Source organism: Sardina pilchardus, chromosome 7, assembly GCF_963854185.1.
Source record: "Sardina pilchardus chromosome 7, fSarPil1.1, whole genome shotgun sequence".
Classification (NCBI taxonomy): domain Eukaryota; kingdom Metazoa; phylum Chordata; class Actinopteri; order Clupeiformes; family Clupeidae; genus Sardina; species Sardina pilchardus.
The window spans coordinates 22944540-22954539 of NC_085000.1; the positions used below are offsets into that span (position 1 = coordinate 22944540).

The following is a 10000-nucleotide window of genomic DNA, read 5'->3' on the forward strand; positions in this document are numbered from 1 at the left end:
TGAGACACAACCAGGGACAACCAGGGTTGCTCTAGTCTAGTCCCTGTTCTCAAGACACCCGTGAAACGTTAAGCTAACGTAAGAAGGTCCTAGTAATGACAGAGACACGACGTGAGAAAAAAGAAGGAAATGAAAGCGCAGCCGTGCGCGGAACGAACCTCGGATGTAGCGCTCACCTTCAGGTGGCTGATGGGACTGGAGCTGCTGCTTACGGCGAGCCTCCAGAACCGGATTCTCATACTGAGTCTTCCTGTTAATGTGACTGGGAGAGGGGGATAGAGAGATGGGAGGGAGGAAGAGAGAGAGAGAGAGAGAGAGAGGGGGGGGGGGGGGAAGAAGGCAGAGGATAGAGAGAAGGGGAAATGAAAAAGGGGGGAAGCAGGGGAATGAAAAAGCAAAAAAGAAAGAGAAGAGATTAATTGTCGGGCTGATGAAATGTGTCCATGGGGTGTTTTTTACACACAAACTGGCACATAGATAAAACGCACACAAATAAATCTGGAGAAAGACATGCTAGAGACACACACACACACATACTGGACAGGGTCACTCTCTATCACTCTATGTACCTTTCCCTCTCTCCCTCTCACTGTCACACACACACACACACACACACACACACACACACACACACACACACACACACACACACACACACACACACACACATTCACAAAAACATACAAGAAAATGCACACACACACACACACACACACACACACACACACACACACACCCCTTCCCCCAAACACATATTTCACAGCTGGCCCTGACAGTGGTTCATTAATATGGTGCGGTAGATCATGTAGCAGCAGGTGATGTATTTGACTAAGCTGTATTACATTATGACAGCAGGGCTGATGCACTTACTCTACATAGTACACTCCATAGACAGGGTCATCTATTCTCTCCCAACCAGGTGGCAATTCTGCAAGAGAGAGAGGGGGGGAGAGAGAGAGAGAGGGGGGGAGAGAGGGAGAGAGAGAGAGATTAGATACAACATCCATGATGAATGTTGGTGGACGCATGTCCTGGCCTTGATGGGAGAGTGTCCGTGAGCAGGACGTGACATGAGTGATATGGCAGAGTCAGCTCAGAACCCCATGACAGTAAAGCTGAGCACATCCTGTGTAAAAACATCAAACGCACACTCTTCAACACTTCAGCAGCACGCCCTCACCCCCCCCCCCCCCCCCACACACACACACACACATACACACACACACGCTGCATTGATCTATACATAAACACACATTCTCATACACAAACACATGAAACAGTGAATTAAAACCCCTTTTACAGTCTATGATTAATACAGTCTTTGGTCTCTCCTCTCTCAAACACTGCATTGCTCACATGGACACTCATTCTCACACAGAAACATACAAATAAGCAAACTAAAACAGTCGTTGCCCTCACTTTCTCTTAAACACATGTGTACAGACTCACAGACTCACAGACACACACACACACACACACACACACACACACACACACGCATCAATACTCTCTGCAGTCATCTGGCACAGCCGTTCTGCTTAACATCCAACACACCTGGTTGTGCTTATCAGCTAATCATTAAGTCATTGATGAAGTGAGCTGGAGTGCTTTAGTTCCAGACCACTACAGCAAGGCTGCAGTTGCAGTGGAAATAAATGAACTAACCAAGCAGTGAGGACTATTCAAAATGGATCTCAATGACAACAAACATAACTCCAATAACAAAAGCTAATTTAGACAAGGACACACAAGCTCCCTATTTAGCATTCATCCTTCCTCTCATTTAGCTATCCGTTACTTAACCATCTCTGACTAACTTGATGAATGAACAAAGTCAAGGCTGCAGGATGTTGGAAAATTGAAGAAATAAAAAGCTAAATAGGCTGAGGCTGAATTAAAAAATCTACTGAACCAAGGCTAGAATAAACAGATAACATAAACACACACTCACACACACACACACACGCACACACACATACACACACACACACACACACACACACACACACACACACACACACACACACACACACACACACACACACTCACACACACACACACACACACACACAGAGAGCATTTAGTGAAAGAATTAAGACATCACTGAGCTGTGGTAAGTTCTGTAGACAGGGCTTTGGTCCTGGTTGTATGGTTTGGCTTGCTACAGAGATTCAGGCGAGGGATGAGGTTTATTGAGCCCTCTCTCTTTCGTGTTCGCTTGGCCGTGGTCAGAGTTTCACAATCAATGACCAGCAACAGGCCTGCATCTAATCGGTCCGTTATAACAGGCTGGACGTTGGCCTGAATGTTAGCCTGATCTAATGGCTCCAGAGCCTCATAAGGAGATCTCATTAGGCTGATGATATATGGGTAGCCTGCTCACACACACACACACACACACACACACAAACCTACACACAAATAAACACGCACTGCCTTAAACACACATAAACACTTAAGTTCATACAGACACACGTTCTTCACATACTCTCATACATACAGTACAGACACGCATAAACAACATATATTGAAAAACCCACACGTCCACACGCAAACACACGCAAAGATAAGCTCACACATAGACACATGAATTTATGAGTGTGTGTGTGTGTGTGTGTGTGTGTGTGTGTGTGTGAATGAGTGAATAAGTCAGCAAAACACATCAAATGAGATCCTCTGAGGTTGGACTGGCGAGAACGCACAAAAATCACTTTTGAATAATTCATGTCAGTCCTAATAGCAAACAAAAAGATTGAGAGAAGAGAGCAGAGCAGAGGGAAGGAGATGAAAGAGAGAAGAGGAGATGAAGAGAGGAGAGGAGAGGAGAGAGGCGTAAGGAGAGGGCAACTGTACCTAGTTCATTGTCCGTCTCCTCAGTGTGTACCCCTTCTTCTCCAAGTAGAGAGTGAAGACCCGGACAGGTAGAGGGGTAGATTGATTGATTGATTGAGTGATTGATTGATTGATTGGTGGGGGTAAAAAGGGAGAAAGAGAGGGTATTTAAGAACAAATGAAAGCAGCCAGGCTGGACAGGGGATTGATTACTCATTAGGATGGCACGACGCACCGATCGAGGGACAGGAAGAGACTTAGAAGCAGCAGACCAGATAGCGCTCCAAGCACCGGCCAAAGCAGTGACCACAGCAGGTGTATTAGCGTGTATAAGCCCATCAGGACCTCCACCACACATCCCTGGCAACTCACGAGCACCACCGATGCCCAGGGATGCATGGCACACAGAGGGTGATACCATAGGAAGCACAGATCATGCTGGAAGTAGAATGAAGGATAAAGCCGAATTCATATGGACCACCAGCAGGGGGCGATACTGCCTTTATCAGTCGCTCGGGGACAGCAGCGACGCCATGTTTTTTTTTTCTCTCTCTCTTTTCTCTGGAGCTGGGCTTTGCTCTCATTAAAAAGACATTATTTCTTTATTGACACTGCTGCTGTAATGAAGGCTGTGCCCCTCTGTGTCTGCTTTGGCGTTGCGTGAAGCGCATTCTTGCATCAGAAGACGGGAGTGCACACACACACACACACACACACACACATTGTTATTACAGGGAGGAGAATGGGCCTGACAGAGTGTAACGATATAGCACCTTCACTTTGAGCATGAGGAAATATAGAGTGATAGTGCATACCATCATCTATTTTAGTGTGTGTGCATCATGTGTGTGTGTGTGTGTTTCTGTGAGTGAAAGAGGGATAAATAGAGATACAGAGAGATGGAGAAAAATAACTAGGGTGAAAGAGAGTGAGTATGAGTATGAGAGAGAAAGAGAGAGAGATTTTCCTGCTTGGAAGGTTTATCCTCACTCTCTCTCTCTCTCTCACACACACACACACTCACACACACACACACACACCGTACACCTGCTCAAGTCGCACAATCCACACTCCGAGACTGCTCCGAAGCTCAGGAGCTCCATCTACTGCTTCAACAGCACTACTGCAAGCACACACTGCTACAGACGGGTGCAGTGGGAACACTACTGCTACTGAGACACTACTGCATGCTAACACACACACACACACACACACACACACACGCAAACAGATGCCACTACAACACTACCGCTAATGACACAGTATGACATGCACGTACACACACACACACACACACACACACACACACACACACACACACAGCATACACACTGGCTCTCTCTCTCACACACTCTCTTTTGAAGACACACACACACACACACACACACACATGCTGTAGATTCAACTAAACAAAGACCTTCAACACAACCTTCACATTCATGCATGACTGTGCATACACATACAGTACGTATCTACAGAAGAAACTTTAAAACAACCCCCCCCCCCCCACACACACACACACAGACATGCAGGAAGTAAGTGTGTCCTACCATCATCCTCACACTCCTCCTGAGGTTTCTGCTCCTTGTCCAGGCGAGGGTCCATCCACGAGGTCGTCTTTGTGTTGTGGCTGCAGGAGACACAACGAAAACTGAGACGTGAGCCAAAACAAACCAGTACCTTTAATCCAGCAATCCAACTAAACCTCAACCTTACCTCGACTAATCTGGCAGCTGAAGGCCAGAGAGCACCTGACCAGACCACTAAACTGCTCTGGACTCGGCTCAAAGGGAAACGTGCTTCTTCAACTAACAGATTATCGACTGGGGAAAACACACATGGCATACTTTCCTTATGTTGCAGTGTTGTTGTCTGCAGAACTACATTACCCATGATGCAAAACATAGTCGTAACGCTTATAATAATAGTACCCAAGCACAGAGGGCCCATTCATATTTGTTGGGGTTAAAGCAGTGAGCTGTGACAAGAGTTGTTAGTAGTGTCATGCTGGAACAGGTGAGATTGTGAGGTGAGGAGAGGTAAGAATGTTCTAGAAATCCTTCATCACCTCTTATCACCTCCGCTGTTATTCTAAGGCAGGTGTGTGTGTGTACACCTGTGTGTTTGTGCCACTGTGCTACGGAGAGACGCTAGGTGTGTGCATTGTGTGTGTGTGTGTGTGTGTGTGTGTGTGTGTGTGTGTGTGTTTGCACTTGCACGTGTACGACGTCTCTGCCGGCTGGAGAGGAGTGAAACAGGGTGACAGACAAACTCCGGTTGATCTCTTGACTTGAATTCTGCCATCTGGCACACAAGGATGTACGAATAGGTAAACATGGGCCCTCCTCATGGGCACGCCTGTCTGTCCACTCACCACCACAACATGAAACTACCTAACCAAGAGCCACTCAGAGCATCTGTGAATGTGCACAAAGTCAATAAGAAGCCAGACGTTGAGTGATGCACGCAGGCATCTCTCTCCAACATCCACTCGAGCCCAGAGACGCACAAGACATTTGGGGCGCTAGCTAGCTACCCACAGCAGGCGAAGAAACGCTGAAACTCGGGATGAAGCCGAATTCATCTCGAGCGTGCCACGACGAAGGGATCGATGGCGTCACCTCCCTCCTACACAGACAAGCTGTGCAAACTCAGCAGCGCCGACCTGACAGACATGATGATGAGACAGTGTTTGGCACTACAGTCTCTCTCTCTCCCTCCCTCTCTCCCTCTTTCTCTCTCTCTCTCTCTCTTTCTCTCTCTCTCTCCCGATGGAGGAACCCGCTCACGTGTGTGGTGTCTTCTCCGAAGGAGCAGAGCACGCAGCCGACTGTTGTCATCCGCACAAAGCTGGCGTGCTGCTGATCTCGTGGAACAATGAGGGCCTGTGAACTGGTGCGTTGGGCAGATCACCAGGATTAGGCTTAGGGTTAAGGTCAGATCAGTTTAATGAGCCACTTTAATGGTTTAGGACCATTAAAGAATGCTGGGATATATATACTGCAGTCATTTGTGTCTAAGTCTTTTCCATAGTTGTTTTTCATCCATATGCCCTGCATGTTGTCCACACTTAAAGGTTAAGTAAATCCACAAAGCATGACACGGCATTATTTCTCCCGGTGAGAGGATGTGAAAGTCTGATGTAGAAGCTTTAGAGAGGGAAATGGGAAAAGCAGCGATGGGAAAAGTGAAAAGAGAAAAGTGATTCAAAGTGGCCTGGGTCTTCTATGGTGCACACAGAGGATTGCTGCCTGCTTCCCAAGTGCTAGCCACGGGCCTGACCGACTCATACTTGGCTGCAGGGGAACTGGACGTATGACTCACGACTCGAGTCCATTTGGCTCCACACACACACACACACACACACACACACACACACACACACACACACACACACACACTGGAGGGAGGGGGAGGGGGAGCGCCATTCTCAGGCTGTTTGTGGAGTCACTGAAGAGCCTGAGCCTCCCTGGCTCCTCCATTAACTCCACTGTGTTCACAGCTGAAACGCAGCACAGATCTGTGGTGTCACCATTATTTGCTGTTTAGCACCACACCGTCTGCAGCACCAAAAGGACCTCCGCCAAAAGAACCAGTGCCATGTGGAGCAGCTAAAAATGTCTCCCGCTGAGGGGCAGTGTCTCTGGAGTGTTTGAGGAGCAGCAGTAGCAGTGGTAGTGATGGTGGAGATGGTGGCGGTGGTGGTGGTGGAGGTGGTGAAGATGGTGGTTGTAGTGGTGGTGGTTGTAGCAGTAATGGTGGTGGTGGTGGTTGTAGCAGTGGTGGTGGTGGTGGTGGTGGTGGTTGTAGCAATGATGATGGTGGTGGTGGTTGTAGCAGTGGTGGTGGTGGTGGTGGTTGTAGCAGTGGTGGTGGTGGTGGTGGTGGTGGTTGTAGCAGTGGTGGTGGTGGTGGTGGTGGTTGTAGAAGTGATGGTGGTGGTGGTGGTGGTGGTGGTGTTGGTGGTAGTGGTTGTAGCAGTGGTGGTGGTGGAGATGGTGGCGGTGGTGGTGGTGGAGATGGTGGTGGTTGTAGTGGTGGTGGTTGTAGCAGTAATGGTGGTGGTGGTGGTTGTAGCAGTGGTGGTGGTGGTGGTGGTGGTGGTTGTAGCAATGATGATGGTGGTGGTGGTGGTGGTGGTGGTGGTTTTAGCAGTGGTGGTGGTGGTGGTGGTTGTAGCAGTGGTGGTGGTGGTGGTTGTAGCAGTGGCGGTGGTGGTGGTGGTGGTTGTAGAAGTGATGGTGGTGGTGGTGGTGGTGGTGGTTGTAGCAGTGGTGGTGGTGGAGATGGTGGCGGTGGTGGTGGTGGAGATGGTGGTGGTTGTAGTGGTGGTGGTTGTAGCAGTGATGGTGGTGGTGGTGGTGGTTGTAGCAGTGATGTGGTGGTGGTGGTGGTGGTGGTTGTAGCAGTGGTAGTGGTGGTGGTGGTGGTGGTTGTAGCAGTGGTAGTGGTGGTGGTGGTGGTGGTGGTGGTGGTGGTTGTAGCGGTGGTGGTGGTGGTGGAGATGGTGGCGGTGGTGGTGGTGGTTGTAGTGGTGGTGGTGGAGATGGTGGTGGTTGTAGTGGTGGTGGATGTAGCAGTAATGGTGGTGGTGGTGGTTGTAGCAGTGGTGGTGGTGGTGGTTGTAGCAGTGATGGTGGTGGTGGTTGTAGCAGTGGTGGTGGTGGTGGTGGTGGAGATGGTGGTAGTTGTAGTGGTGGTGGTGGTGGAGAGGTCTTCATGTTCATGTTCATGTTCATGTTCATGTTCTATTTCACACCAACGTGCCCACAGTTGAGCGAGTGATAAAAACAGAAAGTCTAAAAATAAACTAAGTGTTCGTTGATTGCTGCATGTCTTCTATGCAGCAATCTTACTAAGGACTTGCTCCTATTCCACAAAGCACATTTGACAAGCACACAAGAGGCGACAAGCTCTTCAGCTTCAACTCAAAAGCTCTCAACATGCTTACAAAGAAAAGCATGAGGATGCAGATGCAGATGAAATGCAAATGACATGAGTGTGCGTGTTTACATATAAAAGAAAGAACTGAGTGGTTTTCATGCTCTTCAGTTACAGTATGTGGAAAACATCTCACATCCATCCTGTTCCATATAAATAACTGCAATTCTGTCTTCTAGTCACAATCTGTGTGACAGTGTTGTCCAATGTGACATACACCACATTTACAGTTTCTTGTAAAAGAGACAGTTTTTTGGTACCACCACTGTATTTCTGTACAACACAATTACCTGAAGCTAAACCTTATTCTTGATACATTTCCATTATGATAAACAAACATAATAGTCAACCTTAAATACAGCTTGTGATATAATACTTCATATACATCCTTTAATGATCTGTCACTCGACACTGTTGAGCCTGTCATTCTCACAGCTGAATTATGGTTAACTGTTCAGTGACGCGCCTCTCTGTGTGAGGTGTAGTGAATAATTCGATTGTTGGTGTGTGACATATTCTCAGAGAACAGCAACCACTTTTTGCAATGCAGTAAAGTAGTTCAATCTGAGAACGCAAGTGGGTTATGCACTTCTAACTATGAGAAGCGAGGGAAATCATTTCTGTGTGAGGGAGGGTGGCTAATATTGCTGGATGGACAGCGAACAGCAGAACACACTGAAATAGGTCTCCATGTTAGGGAGAGTGGGTGAGCATGGGTAATGTAGTTCTTTTTGTGTTGAGGGCCAGTGGCTAGTGCAGTTGTCAGTGTCAGAGTGGAGTGTGTGGAGTGTGTGAGAGGGTCGGTCCTTACTCTATGAAGTAGACCTCTCCGTTCTCCGTGTAGGCCATCTCCCAGTTCTCAGGCAGCGGGCCCAGGGGGTCCTCCTCGGGGGGGAGCTGGGCATGATGGGGGCTGGCGGGGGTGACCGGCGGCGAGGCGATGGCGTTGTTGAGCGCGTAGGAGGGGGCGCTCTCTCGTACGACGCCGTGCACCTCCTGCCGGCCAGTGTCTCCTGCACACAACAGGGGAGAGGGGAAGAGACTACGCGCTAAGAACTCTGGGTATTATTAAGGAGGAGGAGGAAGAGGAGGAGGAGGAGGAGGAGGAGGAGGGTGAAGAAGAGAAACAGTTTTATCTTCCCGTGCAGTCGGGGAGTGAGAAAGGCACATGCACTTTCTTTCACCCTAGCACACTTACACACACACACACTTGCACACACACACACACATCCACACACACACGCACAGAGACACACACACACACACTAGCACACACACACATCCACACACACACGCACAGAGACACACACGCGCGCGCGCGCACAGAGACACACACACACACACACACACACACACACGCACACACGCACACACACAGTGCAGAGAACCTCTGATCTTCCACCGCCCACTCTGTCCATGGCTCTCTGCCCACCACTTCCATTCAGACACGGCTCTCTGGGGCAGGATTCCGGCAGAATGATAATGAAACCACACAGCGCATACACACACACACACACACGCACATACCATCAGGCACACAGACATAAAGGCACACACATAGGCACTCTTGCGCACACACACACACACACACACACACACACACACACACACACACACACACACACACACAAACACGCACAGACACACACAAACACGCACAGACACACACAGACACATACACACACATGCAGGGAATCATGCACACAGAATCATGCACACACACATAAAGGGACTCTTGCGCACACACACTGACACACACATACATGCATGCACACAGTCATTTTAAGGAAATTACTGTATGTCTAACTGGAATCTCAGCCTCTATAACATATACTTCCTCGTCACTGAGACTAATAAAAGGTTCGGTTCTTTGCATGTTGAAATCTCATGCAAACAGACAAGCACACACACACAAAGACGCATTCTCATATCTATGCAAAAATGCTACCAGTGTGTGATGCAAACTGATATTACCATGATTATGATGCAAGACACAACATAGCCCAGGAGAATCTACTTATTTCCTGTCAGTGATGGCCACTGTGTCAATTTCACACCCTTTCTATTTCCTGTTTTTTTCTGCTGGGCGCAATCTGTCTGAATTTACACACTGCTTTGAATGCTACCAAACTTTAAGTAAATCATACATATTCATACATTCCAAGATATACTCATTAAATGGGTAAATGCCACTCCTCTATTGAACAGCCTTCAATGCAGTAGGCCA

At 48.3% G+C, this 10000-nt stretch overlaps 1 protein-coding gene across 11 annotated transcripts in view; it reads right to left on the bottom strand.

The window, feature by feature from the left end:
• LOC134087673 (membrane-associated guanylate kinase, WW and PDZ domain-containing protein 1-like) overlaps positions 1-10000 on the bottom strand; it is a 120619-nt gene that overhangs the window by 41249 nt on the left and 69370 nt on the right. For 5 of the 11 annotated variants that reach the window (XM_062541318.1, XM_062541326.1, XM_062541322.1 and 2 more), the window contains exons 5-9: positions 8585-8786; positions 4383-4462; positions 2854-2892; positions 871-928; positions 159-262 (exon numbers count right to left, since the gene is read on the bottom strand). In XM_062541318.1, coding sequence (XP_062397302.1) covers positions 159-262; positions 871-928; positions 2854-2892; positions 4383-4462; positions 8585-8786 — 483 coding nt within the window. The remainder of the gene's footprint in view (positions 1-158; positions 263-870; positions 929-2853; positions 2893-4382; positions 4463-8584; positions 8787-10000) is intronic. The other 6 variants (XM_062541327.1, XM_062541317.1, XM_062541328.1 and 3 more) reach the window with 4 other exon arrangements.